General features: G+C 39.1%; 1 protein-coding gene across 1 annotated transcript; it reads left to right on the top strand.

Moving 5' to 3' along the window:
• Positions 1 to 455: 455 nt before the first annotated feature.
• On the top strand, positions 456 to 18,916 carry mmp2 (matrix metallopeptidase 2). Its single transcript, XM_084720583.1, has 13 exons — positions 456 to 669; positions 871 to 1,097; positions 3,331 to 3,479; positions 4,449 to 4,577; positions 5,832 to 6,005; positions 6,745 to 6,918; positions 8,105 to 8,278; positions 8,624 to 8,779; positions 8,930 to 9,056; positions 14,630 to 14,766; positions 15,395 to 15,554; positions 15,853 to 15,962; positions 18,514 to 18,916. The coding sequence occupies exons 1-13, from the start codon at positions 514 to 516 to the stop codon at positions 18,615 to 18,617; spliced, it is 1,977 nt and encodes a 658-aa protein (XP_084576709.1). The 5' UTR covers positions 456 to 513; the 3' UTR covers positions 18,618 to 18,916.
• The last annotated feature ends 454 nt before the right edge of the window (positions 18,917 to 19,370 follow it).

Here is a 19,370-nt window from a genome sequence, read left to right as displayed (position 1 = left end):
TCTTTTTATTTCTTTCTTTCTTGGCACATTTGGTCCACATTTAGAGCCCGTCATGAAAGAGATAGAATATGCATATAGGTTATTGCAATAAATTTGCCGTCCAGCGCTCACAATCCCTTACACCCATAATGCATCACTAGTTAGCTGTCATTTCTGGACATTATGAGCATTTTAATGCCGAGCAACCGTCTCAGTCATCGGAGTTTCGCAAAAAAAAAACAAGGCAGAGTGAGTGAGAAATCAAACATGAGTAATTCCCGTGCTGTATTTGATTATGGGCTCTCCCATTTCTCAACGTGGAGACTGCGCAGAAAGCTGTCGGGCAAAAAAGTGCCTGTGCAAGCAGAACTGAAAGTTCGTCGAGCTGAGGTGCAGGATGTCCCGTTAAGGAGAAAGGGGGAGAAAAAAAAAATCCTGCAGAGGAGCAGAGGCAACACAAGCTGACGGGGTGAAAAGACTGCAGCCAGAGCGCACGGCATTTACCACAGCTACGCTTTAGTAAAACAGGGCAAAATGGGCTTTCCGACGATATTTAGCTGTCGTGGGATTGTTCTCAAAGTGTTTTTGGTTCAGTTCATAGCTTTTCAAGCAACAATTGCTGCCCCTTCGCCTATTATCAGGTTTCCAGGAGACGACACTACCCCCAAAACAGACAAAGAAGTTGCTCTGGTAAGTTTATTGGTTGTTTTTCATAACACTGTCTAAGTGGGTCAGACAGCTGTGAAGTAACGGTTTGTATGGCTGAAGAGCTGAAGTGTTTGGGAATAGTTTGCGCATTATTTATTTATTTACTGAAATAATTTAATTAAAAAAAAAACTTAATCCAGGAAGAGTCAAACTATATTTATTATGCCTCTGTTTCTCCTTTAGCACTATCTGAACAAGTTTTATGGATGCCCACAAGACAGATGTAACCTTATGGTGCTCAAGGACACCCTGAAGAAAATGCAAAAGTTCTTCTCTCTGCAAGAAACTGGAGAGATTGATGCCAAAACTGTGGAAATCATGAAAAAGCCCCGCTGTGGCGTCCCAGATGTGGCCAATTACAACTTCTTCCACAGGAAACCCATGTGGCAGAAGAAAGACATCACCTACAGGTCAGGAAATTCACTTAACCTCCACATTTTCTGAAGAAGCATTTGATTGTCCTGCACATTAAGTGCTAATTGTGATCCTGCAAACAGTATTTTATGGTTGGAGTGGGTCCCGGTTCATTCTTACTCTGAAGAGTAAATATTCAAATAATGACATCATGGAACATTTAAGTCAGTATGGCCTATAAGAAAGGTAATGACATTACATACAACTGGGCCTAATACTTAAGTTATTGTAGATGCATATACCACATCAGGACTAGAGCCGGACTGATATACCCAATATTGGCATAGCACAACTATATTAGTCTATATTGGTGTTGTCAATTTTTTTTTCTTCAGTATTGCAATATTATGTTTTATGATGTTGTATCCATTCTCAAAACACTATTATGATACATGCGAAGATTTGAGGCACTGCTTTATTTTGTTTTTTGTGTTTAAACCCCTAACCACTAGATAGCAGTGTTATTATCGATCTTGACTGTTCTGATTGCATAAAAAGTTTTTTTTGTAAACTCCAATTGTATGTCTATGATGGTGTGTACTTTATAAAATGACAGTTTTCCTAAAATTGGATGAAAGAAATAGCAATATATCACCTTGCTTACAGTATCACGATATATTGAATTGTAAACCTGTGTATCGTGATATGTATCAGTCCTGCCTTGTATCAGTATTGGCTTTGGCCTCAAAAATCCAGTATCAGTCAGGCTCTGCGATGTTTGCCTAACACAGACGAGTAAACTAACTTTACCCTCCCAGCTACTGACCATAAATCAGACCATAAGTATTGAGAAACTCTCCTCTGAATCTGCCTGAGTCACTCAATAACACCAAAGCAGCGTTTGATGAGTGCACATAAGTATAAATACAGAGCCAGAGGCTGTTTGCTTTGAGAGATGGACCACAGCTTGGCCCTGCCTGACCCCCCCCCTTCCCAAGTCCACCCCACCCCCATTCAGACAGTCAACTGTGTGCTTGCATCTTGTGTCTTGCTAACACCAGCATTCCTACACAGTATGTGTCAGGTCTTTTGTTTTCGTTCTGTTTGAGGTTTACAACAATGTGGAGCTGGTTTATTTATATCAGCAGTTTTGTGTGCCCTGATCATTCCAGCCCGTCTGCCTGTGTGTTTGGAAGGAAGACTGCAAGCCAAAGACAATAACAACTGAAAGATCTTAGACTGTTTTTAGGAAAGGGCCATGTAGACAGGCATAGAACAGGGCTTGTGGCTGAACACTGTTTCAGGAGCATTTTCACCAGATGACTCACAGACAGTTTTTGGCGCAGTTTAGTTGGATTGTTTTCCATGATCTCAAGTAGAGAAAAGAGATCTTATGATGTTTTTACTTGTTTTCCAAACAGAACACTCAAAGACCACTGTGACTATTCTGATTAGGGCCGTGCAATATATCAATATTGTACTGATATTGTGATATGAGAATAGATTTCTTCTTAGAAAGCTTAGGTTTTGGATATCATTATATGGCGTAAGTGTTGTCTTTTACTGGTGTTAAAGATCCTGTGTGTAAGATTTTGAGGGATCTATTTGAAAAAAATATGGTAGAAATGGAATATAATATTTGTAAGTATGTTTTCATTGGTGTATAATCACCTGAAAATAAGAATTGTGTTTTTGTTACCTTAAGATGAGACATTTGTATCTACAGAGGGTGCAGGGTCCTCTTCCTCAGAGGTTGCCATGTTGCACTGCCATGATTCTACAGTAGCTCAGAACAGACAAACCAAACACTGGCATTAGATGCATCCTGTCATGTTTTGCATGAGTCTCACAGCCACCGTAGGTTTTCCTATACACTTGGAGGGGGAGTGTGAGACAAGGTGTTTGCAAACTGCAAGGTCACCACTAGATGCCTCTTAATCCCACACACTGGTCCTCTAGGGCTGCATTACTGTAAAGTGATTTCATTTTATCAACTTAACAGACTGTTCTAGCTGTTCTGTTATTTACTCACTTAGTCATATCCACAGTACTGATCATTATTTATCAAAAATTCCACTGTGTTAATTTGAATTATATTTGATTTTGTCTCACCAAACCATAACGGTATGTTATTTTAGAAATAGTGTGCACATTGAGATACATATATTGTGGAATAGCCCAAAAATGTTGAGGTATTATTTGAGGTATTATTTATATCACCATCATAACTGTTTTAATTTTCCTTGTTTGTCTTGTTGTGGAATGAAACTGACTCTGTTAATGCTGTAGAATCCTTGGATACACTCCTGACCTGGATGAAGAAGTCATAAATGACGCTTTCTTCAGAGCCTTCAAAGTGTGGAGCGACGTCACTCCACTCACATTCACCCGCCTCATGGATGGAGAGGCTGACATCATGATTAATTTTGGCCGCAATGGTAATGCATGTACATTAGACATAGATACTGTATTTATAAATTGCTAAACTTAAAAGACAAACCAGTTGAACTATCAACAGGTTGTTGGACAATATAGACAGTATACTGTATCTGAGCAGGACACACTGTGTTATTTCATAACTTTGACACCACTCAGTGGATTCAAATCATGTCTATCTGCAGCTCAGATTCCATTAACAAATTAGGTTTATTTACAGTAAAATGTCCTCATGTGTCCTTAAAAAAGTTGGCTTATTGTAACTGTCACGGTTGTCATCTTTATCTCAGTTCTCAATTCTGATCTCTTGTCTTTGGATATGGGAGACAGTAGTGCATGCTTGTATACTTACTCACCGTGACAGGGCACAGGAATGGTATTGCAGGTAACATTTTAAAGGTTTTTTCCACAATGACTGTAATGACCCAGTCATATTTCTGTGACGTTGCCTCCCACTTCTAAAAGGATAAATAGAACCCAAGTTAGAAAAGGGTTGAACAGAAGTTCACCGCCTCATTGAGTAATGGTGAAGGAACAATGTTATTACAGTGACTCTGCACCTTGCCAACCTATATTTTAGAAACACTGTAAAAACACTTTAAAATAATGGGAATTGACGTCTTCACATAGGACATTCCAACTAAAACAGACATTTGATATTTACTCACAGTGGCATAATATCTTTCTGTCTAGCCATAGTGGACCCTGTCCAGAAAGAATCTGATAATTATAGTGGAACAAAAAGCAGCCACTTCAGTAGATAAGAAACTATTTCAGAGACAAAAATCATAAGGAATACTTTGATGTGTTTATACAAATACCAAGTTTAGTCTTCAAACTAATTGCTCTTGCTGCTTAATGACCAGCTAAAACAGCAGCTTCACAGCTGCACCAGTCCACTTGTGCCTGTTTAAAAAAGATTACTTCTGTTTTTGTCTTGAAGTGTTAATATTGAATGATGTCATCAACAGAGCACGGAGATGGTTACCCCTTCGACGGCAAGGATGGCCTCTTGGCTCATGCCTTTGCTCCTGGGCCAGGAATTGGGGGAGACTCCCACTTTGATGATGATGAGCAGTGGACTCTGGGAGACGGCCAAGGTAATGGAGAAACACTAATAAACAAACAGATGCCTTTTGCAAAAGCTCCATTAAAACTGAACTGTGATATAGGCAGTAATCATGTATAACTTTTAGCACTTTGTGCTTTACTTTGACTGAGTGCCAAATAGGATATTTTTGCATATGTATATATCCAGCCTTTAATTCAAAAGAAATTATAGTACCTCTACAGGTGAGGCATATTGGACTAATGTTGGTGAGATGAAACGGCTGACCTACACAAAATCTGACATTGATAATACCTTTGACTTTCAAGTGCTTTCTTTTAATTTTCTTAAGTTTGCCTGAACTTTCTGGCACTCCTTATTACAATCCTCAGCCATCTGGAAGCTGAATTAAAAAAAAAACTCTATTGCATGAATTTGTATTTGCACGCACTGACCCAGATAGTTTTATGTGTTTCCCATTATTCAGGTCATCTTGTCTGAATTCATCATTTGTGCAGTAGTAATCTATTAACTTATTTCCTTTTTTTTTTTAAAAGATTATGTTTTGGGCTTTTGCCTTTATTTTAGATAGGGACAGCTGAAGACATGACAGGAAAGGGGGAAGAGAGAGGGGGAATGACATGCAGCAAACAGGTCACAGGCAGGATTTGAACCAGCGACTGCTGCAGAGGACCAACAGCCTCGATGCATGGAGCAAACGCTTGACCAACTGAGCCATGGGAGCATGGCTTGTTTCCCTTTTTTAATGGCACAAAGAAGTCTCACAACACTTAGAATGAACTGTTTTCTTATACTATATCATATTAGTACCTTGGCAAGTTTTCTCCCATTTATTACATTTCATGTGTACCTTACTTGTGAACTAATGACCAGTTTTGAGAGCCTACTTTTTGAATGGCTTACCGTAGCCTAAAGTCAAGACTGTGTTCTTTCAAATATTATTTACAAGTACCCAACAATTCCCACAATGAGCAAGCACTTGGAAATTGTGGCAAGGAAAAACTCCCTTTTAACAGGCAGAAACCTCAACCAGGATCTGAGTGGGCCATCTGCCTCGCCTGGTTGGGTGGAAAGAGAAAGAGTTCAAAATAATATTTATTCAAACAAATGTTTACTTGCATAAAGCTGAAATGTGTGTGAGATAGGCAATCTATCATACTGAACATCACGTCACCTTTACATTGGTTTTGGAGAACGGATGACAATATTATAATAATTTAAAAGGTTTGTAGAAAAAAATGTAGTAAAAATATAGAAACATGCTGATCCTTAATCTTTTCAACAGTGGTGAAGGTGAAGTTTGGCAATGCTGATGGGGAGTTCTGTAAATTCCCCTTCCTGTTCATGGGCACCGAGTACAACAGCTGTACATCTCAGGGCCGCGATGACGGCTTCCTGTGGTGCTCAACTACTTACAACTTTGATGAAGACGGCAAATATGGTTTCTGTCCCCATGAATGTAAGTTAAACCTGTGGTTTCTCTTCTTTTTTGATGTGACAACATGGTATTGAGATGTCTCCAAATACATTTTGCTCTGGTGTCTTTACAGATGTTTTATTTTGTGGCCCCACTTGACTTCATGCCCCACTTTAATCTTGCTGAACCGAAATCAAAGCAGTGGTTTCTATACTGGCAAAATAATACTTCATATCAGATTTTTCACCATACTCAAAGCTATTCTGCTGATTTTGGACAGAAAGAAAGTAGGTTGAACAGTATGCCAGGAAAGTGTTGTTTTTTTGTTTGGACTGGATTATGGAATATTTCTTTTCCAAGTCACTGCCCCACTTTAGAACACTGAGCTTTGTTAAACATTTTGTTTATTTGTGTTATATTGCTGTCCATGGTACTAACATGATCACATGCCTATTTCAACTAATTGCCAAAGTACACATGTACTGAGTTGTTTTATATGATGAGAACACGAGTTTGCCGTCTGTTCTGTTTTGTATTGGTGCAAAAAAAATAAAAAATAAAATCCATTCCACTTATTGTATTAATTTAGATTTCTCTTGCTCTCTGAGCCCCTTTGTCTTACATCGTAGCTCAGGGGTCAAGTGTCTTAGTTGCTTGCAATGATCATTTCAGGAATTGGAGCTTATTCTTTATAGGCACTGAAAAAATGTGAAAATGTTTTTCAATGTTATTAGTTTCTCTCTTAAAACTTTTTTTGTATCTGTTCATATTTGTTTTACAGTACTGTTCACCCTGGGTGGCAATGCAGAGGGCGCTCCGTGTAAATTCCCCTTCACCTTTCAAGGAGAGAATTATGACTCATGCACCACAGAAGGCAGGGATGATGGTTACCGCTGGTGTGCCACCACTGACAACTATGACGTTGACAAATCCTTCGGGTTCTGCCCTGAAACTGGTAGGTGGAGTCCACTACTGCTTGTTATGCTCATCACATAATACATCACCTACTAGTGCTTCAAGTAAAAATGTACTGTCCCTAACTGTTGTGCAGAAATCCGCAAATATGCGCGTACTAGAGTATACATTAAATCATGGTTTAACTTCAAATTGTGTTGCACTGAGCACTTAAACTAGCTTAAAATTAAGGAAGGTTAAATTTAAGTCTTTCTTTAAATCTCAGTTTAGTTGTTTCTCCAAAGATTACATTTAATTCTGTTGCATCACAACTTAAAATTTTTCAGATGAGAACAATATTCATGTTCCTTAAATAAAGTTGTTACTTAGAGCTTCTCTGGCAAGCTAGGCTAAGTAACTTTTCAGCTAGCTAGTAAACAATGTAACATTTTGTTCACTTTTTAGCTAGCTAGAAGAAGAAGAAGAAGAAAAAACTAATTTTAGATTAAATTAATCTTTGTTAGGGCAACATAATCTGTGTATGTAATCTGTATGTTTCCCGTGTAAGTGTCATGTGCTTCCTTGTGTTGATACATAAGGTGCATTTCACTGGCTGTGATTATTTTGATGTGCACTATATGGTGTGCCCTGCTGCGTGTTGGTCTACAGGAATGCGCCATCTGGGGTTTTCGGTCTTGCTTGTGGTCTGCTGAGAGGCTGTTAAAGTATTTTAATGTGCAGTGGCAGGGCTTATTTTCCATTCTGTCAGTGGGACTGGTTTTAAAGTTGAGGTAGTGTAGTAGGGAGGGAAACAGACAGACAGTAAGATAGACTGAGATATGATCACTTGAGCTTTCATCTGTTTCTAATTGATTAGGAATGTAGCATTACTGTAAAGCCTTGTGCAATAGCTTGTGCTGAATAGTAAATTCTATATTAAAAAAAAAAAAACAGCACAAAACCAGTCCTGCCAGATTGAAAATGATCTCTCTTTGAAAGAAAATCAATTTGGGGCTGGTACTTCTTGTTTTTTGCCCAGTGGATTAGTTAGTGATGTCATGTGTGTTGTGCCAGTGCTTTCATTATGCTATTTTCAACATCATCTGCGCTCACTTCACAATATAATACAGACCAAACCGTTCTGATAAAAACATTTTGCCATAAAAATGAGTTCATTAGACAGTGGAGTGAACCAAGTTCATGACACATTTCACATTTACAGTTCTACCTTTTGTTGCTCCCTGCAGCCATGTCAACAGTGGGAGGAAACTCAGAGGGAAGCCCCTGTGTCTTCCCCTTCACCTTCTTGGGAGATACCTATGAGGCCTGCACCTCATCTGGACGCAGTGATGGCAAAATGTGGTGCGCTACCACCAAGAGCTATGATGATGACCGCAAATGGGGTTTCTGTCCTGACCAAGGTATGAATGGTATTTGTTGACATTTCTTGCTTTAGTTCTGGGAAGTGGATTTGCCACAAAGGACATGAGTGCCAGATAGTTAAGACGATTATAGAAAAAAAACTATGCAGTAGTCATTACTTCAGGCACATTCCCAATGAACAGGAAATTGAAAGTCAGGTTTAGGTTGTCAGTCTGAACTGTCCTGCTGAGGGAAATACAAGTCCTTTGGCACTGCCAAAAACAAGACATTTTAAGTGTTCCACCTTCAGCCTTCAATTCCCATTTTCTGCTATAACTTTATTTTATAAAGGTTCTCTGTTTATAGTGACGTTTGTTCATTATATTCATGATGTATGTTTCCAGGCTACAGTTTGTTCCTGGTGGCAGCCCATGAGTTTGGTCATGCTCTTGGTTTGGAACACTCTCAGGACCCCGGAGCACTGATGGCCCCTATTTACACTTTCACTAAGGACTTCAGACTTTCTCAGGATGACATCAAAGGCATCCAGGAACTCTACGGTGAGATGAAATGTCACATGTGGTTAATTTCCTCTACAAGGATTAAGCCTAATACTTGAACAAAAAAGTTAGTTAGGAAAGATAAATGCATTGTGAGTGTGTAATTATTCTCCCAAAAATGAAATATTCTGGCCAATCTCTTCTGAACAGGTGCCTCAACAGACAAGCCCCTGTCCCCAACCCAAGGTCCAGTCACTCCAATGGACATCTGTACAGAGCCAGTTATCTTTGATGCTGTAGCGCAGATTAGGGGAGAGACCTTCTTCTTCAAGGACAGGTAATCAAATGTTACATTAAGAGTAGGGATAAATCAATTCCACCCACCCCTTGATCATGTCCAACACCGCAACCTTATCTGCAGACACTGATACCAATCCGACACCCTCTCTGTCCCTTGGTCAACTTTCTCCTTTCCTATCTCCTGTATAACTATGCTATGTCAAAAAGAAAACCAAATTTTGAAGATGGCTAAAAGACGTTGCTGGAGGACATGTAAAAGTGACATAAAGTAACATCTTTAGTTAGCTAATGATAGTAAAATGCTAGCCAGCTAGCTAGTTAACAATTGATGTAGATAAGCTAGCTAGTTAGCTTGCAATTTGACAAAATCAGCTGTCAAATGTCACTAGCTAGCTAACAACTGATGTGGATTAATTAGCAGGATAGGTAACATTTTGCTGCTGTTAGCTAATTTAAGATGAGACAAGGTTATATGTTGCTTTTACAGGTCCAACAGCAAAACCATTTAACCATCTTTAAAATTTAGTTTAGTTTCTTCCCAACATAGACGAGCCCAGCAGTGTTAGAAGTGCAGGAAAGGAGAGAGTGGACGGAGGTTCCAAAAGGGGTGGGACTTATAAAGGGTCAGTTGCATAAATACATTCATTGCACTTTCCTGTTTCGCCTTTTTCCTTCCTGAAACTTTAAGTAACTTCACACGACTGGACAACACCGCTGACAGGTCTCACTCGTGTACTACTATTCGTGTGACACATGATGCTCATATGTTATTTGTGGCACATTTCTCCTTTCGGTATGTTGGTTAAAATTTAGTTAAGTATTTCTTTGATCATTTAGGCTGATGGATTGTATTGGAATATTTTTTCTTGATATCTGATCCAGTGATTCTGGCCAGCATTGGATTGGCCCATCCCTAATTAAGACATGAGGTAAAATAGGGACAATGAGGTATCCGCGATCAAAGTTCTCGGCCATGATGTTTGGATATCTTAACTGAAATGTTTTCATTAGCTGTCTGAGTTATACTGTAAATGCAAAGTTTGAAACTTGCAAGCTCTGCCAAAGTCTGGTTAAATTTCCAGCCTGTGATCTATGGGAAGAACGACAAACAAAAGCCAGTAGTCTGTTTCTGGTTTTATGACTTGTACAAATAAGGCAGCATACACAAGTTAGATTACATAATCATTTCCCTGCAAACAATGAACAGTTTGACATGTTTCTTGTTAATTATTATTTCCCACACTGCAATCTTGTGCCACTTGAACATTGTGGTTTAGATGCTTGTTTCATGATGTGACAATTAGTAAGTGGGAAAAACAAACCAGTCCTCTGCTCATGCAGTGACAACCAAAACACTCATCAGTCCTAAATACAGTCTACAGTCCTCTCCTTCACCGGCGCCAGTTAATCCAAAGTCTTGTAAGCTTACTGTGTTTACTGGCTGACCCTGTGCAGAAGAGGAGCTTCATCAAGTGCTGTGGTTTCATCAACAATCTTTGTGAGTCACTGTGTTTTCCCGTTGGACGGTGAACGTTCTCATCATAGCAGCTGAATTTTGTTATAGGCAAAACCTCCTGAGAGTCACTTTGAGCAAAAACAATAATGTGGGAGAAAGGGAACTGATAGAAAAGACAAATAGCATCCTTGTTAGTAATGATGTGTTAATGCTTCTAGCTGTGCTGAAATATCAACTGCTCGCAATTTCAAGGTTAACACAGCTGTATATCTGTCACAGCCATTTTGGAAATGTGTCCAGAGCAAACAGGCCAGCATACCTCAGTACTAAAGAGTGTAGTCTTTCAGTTAGCCTGGTTTCTTCTCTGAGAACCTCGAGTTAGAAACTGGGAGACACAATCCTGCTAACAAGTCCTGCTTTTATACAAAACTGCTTTTACCTTCTGTTTCATGCATTTGCAGTGATCGGCAGAGCAGCACAAATCAAACTGATCTGAATTGTTATTCTCTGTGGCTCACCAGACACTTCAGATAATGCTTTAGTTGCCAGATATTTAGATTGATGAACTATAAAGCCAACAGATAAGTGTATTTGATAATCATCTGAACTGTTCATGATTGTATAATCTCATAAAATGACACAACGTTGCTGTCACAGACACACAGATGCCAAAATGCCATTTAGATGTTTGTGGGTTATTGGTAGATATGATCTTTATTTTATGCTTTCTATCCTATTTGAGTCATGAGGCTACACCATTCTTGGGGTATTTGCAGCTGGGCCAATTTTTAACAGATGTTTAAACCATTATAATCCAGTGCAGTATTTTTCAGCCAGTGAGGAAAGGCACGTTGGTCTGCATGTACAGTAGTTGAAACATGCACATAGATATAATGCCTTTACTTAAACACACAACATAGAATTTGTTTGGTTAGGGGTTTCTCAGTCAAAACAATAACAAAAGATGGACTTTGGTGATGTCTTGAATTAGCATGGGATCAAGGGAGTTGTCTTCATTGTTAAACAATCATCATTGCAGATGAAAATGTGTCTGATCAAACTTGAGCAAAAATCGCATTTATGGATGAGGTAATAATGTGTTAAAGTTTTATTCATGGCACATGTAATCACATTCTCTTATAATTTCTGTCATTCTCTGTCAGATCATCTTTTGTTTCCCTTGTTGACCCAGATATTATAGCAATTAGAAATGGTAAAGGAAATATGATGCCATTGGCAGGTGACCAAATGAAATGCCTTACCTCAAATAAAATGACAGATTTCTCTGGGTTTTAACATTGCTGGAAACGTTTGAGATAATGTATGTCAACTCAATAATGTATATAACATAGAGCTAGTTATATTTAGACATTTTATTGCATTATACCTTTAACCAAAAATTAATTGATTTATTTGAAGGGACAGTTCAACCCAAAATCAAATAATCAGAAATACATATTTTTCTCCTGGCCTATAGTGCTATTTATTCATCTAGATTTATTTGGTGAGCTGTAGGGTCTTGGAGATATCGGCCATAGAGAAGTCTGCTTTCTCTCCACTATAATGGGACTAAATGGCAGTCAGTTTGCACAAAAAAGAAGATCTAAAATTGACAACCAGTGTCCCTTTCCACAAATCATGGACCAGTTACTAAAGATAATCCACACACTTCATTGTGAGCAGGTCCGTGTAGATTTTACCACAGAAAGAAAGTCGTTCCTACATGAAATGAGAAGGCAAACATCTCTATGACCGATATCTCAAAAACCTGGCCACTCACACCAAAAAAGCATTGATGGATAAATAGCACTACAGATCAGGGAAACAATATGTATTATTGACTTGGGAGTGAACTGTCCCTTTAAGATCTTCCTGACTTCAAAAGGGTATTTTGCTTCATGTTTTGGTCATATGTGGCAGCTCACTATGTCTGTTGGCTTTTTAGTGCAATCATACAAGGCATTGTGTGATATTTTCGATATCGATTTGATTTGATTTGATATTTCTTGGATGTCAGTTGCTATGTGGAAATGTTCCTGAGCTCCAAAAGTCTGAGAACTAATGTGAAGAAGAGGGACAGAAATTGAGGACAGAGTAATCTCAAGGCATTGAGATGAATGTACAATACTGTATATCTCTCTGAAGTGTAAGATTAGCAAAGTTTCAGTAAGGGTCAGTTGTTCTGACCTTCGCAGAGACTTAATGAGTTGCTTGAAGGCAATGTCAGGTTTGTAAGCTGTAGAGCTCTGGTACAAGCCAAGTTCAGCTTCAAAGAAAAAGCGTTGCCATCTGGCTTCCAGGGTTAATGCTCACTTGACTTTGTCATTGTAAAAGTAGGTTCCCACCTTTTCTCCTGGCTCAGCGTATTTATGATGTACGACAAATCTTAACATGATACAATGACTAATACTTGCAGCACTCCCTGAGCTCAGCATAAAACTGTCTCTGTCTGTCTGGGGGATTAAGGAGAAGACAATTATAAAGTCTCTCTCATAGGTAGCAGCAAGTATAGTATAGCATAGCGACTGGAATTACAACAGAAAAACGGGTGTATCTGTTTACAGCGCAGCCAAACATACTCACATTGTTTTAATAAAGAAGTCAGTCAAAAATGATTGCAATCACAATCTGATTTTTAATGCAGCACACGGTATGAGTACTTTTTTACTGAACAGCAGGGCACATGTTTGTTAACTTGGTGGAGTTGCAGCACGTGTGCATTGCAGACTCTCTTGCTTTTTGCTTCAAGGCACATATTAACACACACAGCCTGAGCAGCATGTGTCAGACTTGTAAATGCTAGTGTGATGCACACGCAGTTCAGACGGTGAAAATGAAGTTGATAGTCATATTGACATCATACCCGCAACACTGTGGTTTCAGTGTCTATCTCTGTAGAATATGTCACAAATGTGAAAAAATTGGGTGCAGGGCAGTATTTTTCTGGTGTGCACTCTCTCTGAATGAGAGCTAACAAAAGTCACACTGCTTTCTGGTTACAGCTCTTCACTTCTCTTCACAAATCATCTACCAGCTCAATATAGAAAGATAGGCAGCAGCAGCAGCAATGTTGTCTGTGTGAACACCACATGAAAGCAAGCCACAGCAGATCAAAAAATGCTGAAAATGGCTGGGGCTGTTTTGCAATGCATTTCTGAGGAATGATCGTAGTCAGTACTAACAACCGTGACAGACACACTGCATCTCCTGTGGCTGCTTTACAGCTTTAATGTGTAGAGACAATGAGCAGTTATCAATGAGATATTGTATATTTGCGCTGGATTACATGCATGCCTGTTCCTGCGGTAAGCAGCATGAATACAGCACACCATCAATAAAAACTACCATACACTGAATGTCAACATATTGAATGGATATTACAGAAAAAATACTGACCATAAATAATATCAGTAAAGGGGTTTAATTTCATGGAAATCATAAGGATTCTAACTTTAAAACAGGCTATTGAGAACATCCTTTTTAATTCTAGTTGGCCTTTCCTCTGAATCTATTGCCCAACAGCAGATATTTTATTTATTTTTGTTTTTAATTAAATAGAGACAGGAAGAAAATGCAGGAAAGCCCTCCAGATATTGTTACTACACTACATGTACTTAAAATCGATCCAGAAGAACACTGCTAAAATAATGCAATTAAGAGATGGCTAGTTCAGATTGAAATATGTCTCTTCTTTTATAGTGATAAATGTCTACAACACTGTGGAAATGTATGTACGTTTCTAAGTTTTAGTCTGATCTTCACTTTATCATTATTCTGAGTAATTTTTTGCAATTGGAAGATCTTTTCCATTTTACAAAATAGGTCAGTGGAAAAGAGTTTGGGAAGCTGCCGTTGTTGTGCAGCTGTGTATTGGAAATCCGGGCAAGATAGGTCTTGTTCCGCTGGCGTCGGCAGCCTTAGTCCTAACGAGAACCAGATGCTCATGAATCAGGCCATTGTGGCTGACTCGGCCAGTGAAGCACTTGCACTAAAACCTCCTCTTACATACACACACAGACACACACACACACACACACACACACTTCCCCGACCTCCTCATCCCCCCACTCCCCCCACCCCACCACTCTCACTCTCATTTCATCCCCAGCTCATCAACCTTATGATCGCTCACCCACTGATAATCTTTTTGCCAGGTTCCTGTTCAGGTCAGTCAACTTCAGAAGCAAGCCCAGCGGTCCCATGCTAGTGGCCACCTACTGGCCAGACCTGCCCTCCAAGATAGATGCTGCCTATGAAAACCCAGTGGAGGAAAAAACAGTGTTTTTCGCAGGTATGCTGGAAAAAAACAAGAAACTGTGAGGAAATGGTGGATTTAGACCTAGCTGAATATTACTCACTGAACTGTGCACCCTGTTCTTATCCTCCCTGCACTTCTATGGTGATTGGACAAACAGGCAGTTCCACCACCATGAGTAATGAAGAGGTGTCTTCACTCTTTTACCATTTGGATTCCTTTCCCTTAACGGTTAGGCACTTCTTCGAACTGAAACCTTAGGAGAAGAAGGAATGTTGGCTGAGCACTCTTGTGTGCGGTGTGCACTCTTAGGACATTTGAGATATTCCACCATAGTTATTAGTGGGTTATGATACATTCTTTGCATTTTACTAATATGACAACCTTCCTGAATAATGATGAGATTTACATAATATATTTTTCAGCTTTGATGACACTAACAGCAGAGCTGGTTTAGCTTTGGGGCAGACTAAGGAGCCTGAATGGTTAACTGATGATTTCATATAATATATTTGGTCAATAGATTTGTAGGATAATACCTCGATCAGACAGCTTTGTGTTAAAATAATTACCTTGCATGAATAAAACACATGTCTTCAGTGTTATTTTAGGTTTACAGTTCTACTTTTTTTTTTTTAAACTTACTCTGACTCTTCCTTCCCAGGCAACGAGATGTGGGTCTACAAAGCAGATCAGTTGGAGAGAGGCTATCCCAAGAGGCTCTCCAGCCTTGACCTCCCCACTGACCTGCAACAAATCGACGCTGCCTTCAGTTTTAGAAAAAACAGGAAGACTTACCTGTTTTCTGGGGATAAATTCTGGAGGTGAGGAGGAGCAAAGTTATTGCAGCCATTTGCAAAACCCTTATTGATGAAATCCTAGCTTCTTCTGTTGATGTCATCACCACAACTTGCAGTACTGCAATACATCTGGATCTAGTTAGTGTTTGGTGTGACCTAATCTTCACTGTAAACCACAACAGCCCTATTAGCCCTTGCACAAGATGGGAATTTATTGTGTTGAGGATTATCTGTTTTATCACCATGGAAAAGTATAAGTGGTGTGTGCGCTGTGAACCACTCATTAATGGATTATACAAATGCACTTTTACTATGTGTACAGATATGATGAAGATAGGAAGACAATGGACCCTGGCTTCCCAAAACTTATTGCTGATTCCTGGAATGGCCTCCCAGATGGCATCGACGCTGCCTTCAGCCTTAATGGCATAGGTAAAAAAATCTTTCCTTTCATATAATTTCTGTATTTAAAGGCTCTGCCGTGAATGTATGGACTAAACCTGTAACAGAGGTTTTGCAGCATGGTCCTTTGCTACAAATTATAAATACTTAATATTACTGGGAAAGCCAAGACATTACAGTATAAAGGAGTCTACAGCTATGAGGCTCTGTCAGGCTGTACTTTGGCACAGTGGTGCTTTGATCTACATGCTAACATGCTTAAAAAGGCACTGCTAACACACTGATATACTCTATACAAGATATAAAAGATTTATTTATCATCATACAACAGGGCCGTATAGCCAGATTTTGATGTAGTTCCCTCTATTATTGATTGATTATATTGACTAAATATATAATAATAGATAAAAAATAAAGATGCAGAACAAACTATCTTACGTGAAGGAGTGGTAAGTATGCATTAAGCAGTCTCATAGCCTGTAGGAGGAGAAGGCTCTGTAGTCTGGTGGTATGGCAGCATTTACTTCTGTATTTCTTGCCAGATGGCATCAGGCTGTGCCTGGGGTGGGTATTGTCTTTTAGTATCCTTTGGGCTCTCCTCAGGCATCTGTATGGTATGGCAACAGACATGTCAACCATTGTCACCGTCTTAGTTTGGAATATTAGCATGCTATTAATTGCAAATTAGCTCTAAAAACAGCTGAGGATGATAGCAGTTAGTTTTGCAAGTGAGAATTAAAATATCAAACTGAGTCAAATTTGGACTTTATTTAAGACACGAGAATAAACCTCAGAGGACCACCAACGTTATTACAGTTAATGCTAAGGAGGACATAAGTGTCTACCAAATTTCATGGCAGTCTATCTAAATGGCATGAGGCATTTCGCTTAAAAACAATAATATCAACCTCATGGTGACGCTAGATGAATAGTCAGGGGATGATCAAAGTCATTACTCTTAAACACTGACATAAATTAAGATGGACAACGTCCCCACTTCCTCCCACTGTATAAAAATCAAGCGAAACTATGTTGGATGTGCACTATCATGTTCCCCCCATACATCTAGCTGACTCAGTTCACCACAAAACCCCCTTTTTACTGAATCAATTAACTAACTAAAACCAAACACAGCAGAAAAATTAACATTTGAACATATAGTATATCACATTGATAAGAATATCTTAAATTACAGAAACCATCCAGCCAGAATTTATTGGCTGAGTACTTTGGTTTTAGTTTGGTGCATGTCCCATCTACTAAAATGGAGGGGGTGGGATTTATGAACTATACTGCAGCCAGCCATGAGGGGGTGATCAAGATGTATTGGCTTCACTTTTGGGGAACTGTCAAATTGTCCATGTTTATACTGTATACGTCTCCTCTGGAGATCATGAATGCTTGTACAACATTTCATGGAAATTCATCCACTAGTTAGAAATAGTGAGGTATTCCAGTTAGACCTGACTGATACACAGATATTGCTATTCATAGACCCATGTGGCTAGCGTGGCTAAAAATTTACCACATCAGTGCCCACATGACCACATCATTTTCTGGAAAATATATATACTAAAATCATAAACTAATCTATTACAACATGAAATAAATACTACACTAATGTACCAATCACCCCAAAATGTGAAGGGATAAACCAGCAGTGGTCACTGTATTGGTTTTATCAAAGAATAAGAATCAAAGAATAGAGTCATAATTATAAAATATATCCTCAGCCTTCAACTTTGAGTTGTTTTTGGTGGCTGTGGTGTTACGATTATGTCTGAATCAGAGCTGATGCTCTGTGGCTCAGTGTTTTCATACTTGCATTCCTTTTCGTTACATTGCAAGCAAATCCAGTCAGCTCTATCAGCCATTCTGGCACTGTGCCTCTGTCAATAAAACTCCTCATATACCACAACCCAGTAAGCAATGACGCCATTTAACATCATAACCGAGAAATGAACAGTTTAGAGGAACTGACTGGTCATAGAATTTTTTTTTTTTAAGAAATAAAACGGAACAAAAGGAGTAGTTCAGAATTTAGGGAGTCATCTGTGTCCAGATGTTCATAAAAGAAAGTCAGAGGGAGAGCAGTTGCTTAATATCTCTCATGCTTTCATTTGCTGTGAATGAATACCACCCAGTGGCTTATGTTAGCTTTACTTGCTAGAAATAGACCTACATGGTGGTGAATGTTCGTCATGACACCACCGGTAAACTTCCGTTTAAACTGTCACTGTCAGCCTTGAGGTTAGCAGTGGTATGCAAATTTTTTTTCAATGGCAAGCAACCAGGGATTTTTCCATTACTGCTCTCCTAACATACTGTAAGCATCACATAGTCCCTTCCCCACACAGTGAACAAACTTACTGTATTTATATAAAGCAAGTCTGTGCCCCTCTACAGAGGTGCCTCTGTATGCTTCCTGATTAGCATGATTCAGAGAGAGAAGCTCAGCTTCAGCGGAGCCTGATTGGATATTTTTAATCTGCGTCATTTTGAATGAGACTGATTATACTTGTTGGTCTTTATGCTTTTATAGAAGCTTGATTACGGCGTGCATTGTGCTTTTCTTTCACAGATTACAGCTACTTCTTCAAAGGCGACCACTATTTCAAACTGGAAGACAGAAGCTTGAAGATTGTAAAGTTGGGTGAAATCACAAAGGACTGGCTCGGTTGTTGAGTATTTCCAAATTGTCTCACAACTGGCTAATTCCTGCATTGAGATCATGAGGACATTGCCGTAGTATCGCACACAACTTGTGGTCACTGCAGTGCACACTGTTGTAAGTTTTTTTTATTCTGGCAACTCTGCACATTTCTGTGGGAGACTTTTCCAGCCTGTATAACCAGCCTCCAGCTTTGTAGAAAGGCTCCTCGGGACCTTATATACAGGCTGAACATAGGCAACTGGATAATTGCTATATTACTGTGTGATATTGACATTTCATTTGTTATGCTGATGCAGATTTGTTACAGTATGTACCCCCTGTTTTGTTGTTTTATAGTTTTTTTATTTGTTTTTTTTTTTAAGTCAGACATCAGGAATGTCCACACTGCATTGAACGCAGTGCTATACTGTGCTGTGAGATATTGCCTTTTTTTTTGCAAATTTAATTCTTAAAGGCTGTTTTAGACCATATTGTCATGGTTTTGGATTTTGGACACTTCCTGTTTTATTTTGTAGTCTTGGTTCTCCATCATGTGTTTTGGTTTTACTTCTTGTCTTTTTCTGTTTTCCTGCCCTGTGTGATCATTATTTTCATCTGTCTTTGACTGCCCTCACCTGTGTCTTGTTTTCCTCCCCCTCCCTAGTGTATTTAATCCTGTGTCTTGTCCTCCTTAGTTTGTTGGTTCATTCTCTTGTCTTGTCTCCGTGCTTGTCAGTGTTTCCTCGTGTTTTTTGATTCTCCTATGTATGGATTTTTGGTTGTTT

Source organism: Lutjanus erythropterus, chromosome 1 (assembly GCF_056507025.1).
Source record: "Lutjanus erythropterus isolate fLutEry1 chromosome 1, fLutEry1.hap2, whole genome shotgun sequence".
NCBI classification, from domain to species: Eukaryota; Metazoa; Chordata; class Actinopteri; order Lutjaniformes; family Lutjanidae; genus Lutjanus; species Lutjanus erythropterus.
Note: the sequence above shows the minus strand (reverse complement) of the source record. Positions and strands in the feature narration are given on the sequence as shown.

Coding starts and splice junctions, on each gene's coding strand:
- mmp2 (XM_084720583.1), top strand. CDS start 514: ATGGGCTTTCCGACGATATTTAGCTGTCGTGGGATTGTTCTCAAAGTG. Junction 3,480..4,448: donor GATTAATTTTGGCCGCAATG/GTAATGCATGTA, acceptor TGTCATCAACAG/AGCACGGAGATGGTTACCCC. Junction 8,780..8,929: donor AGGCATCCAGGAACTCTACG/GTGAGATGAAAT, acceptor TCTTCTGAACAG/GTGCCTCAACAGACAAGCCC.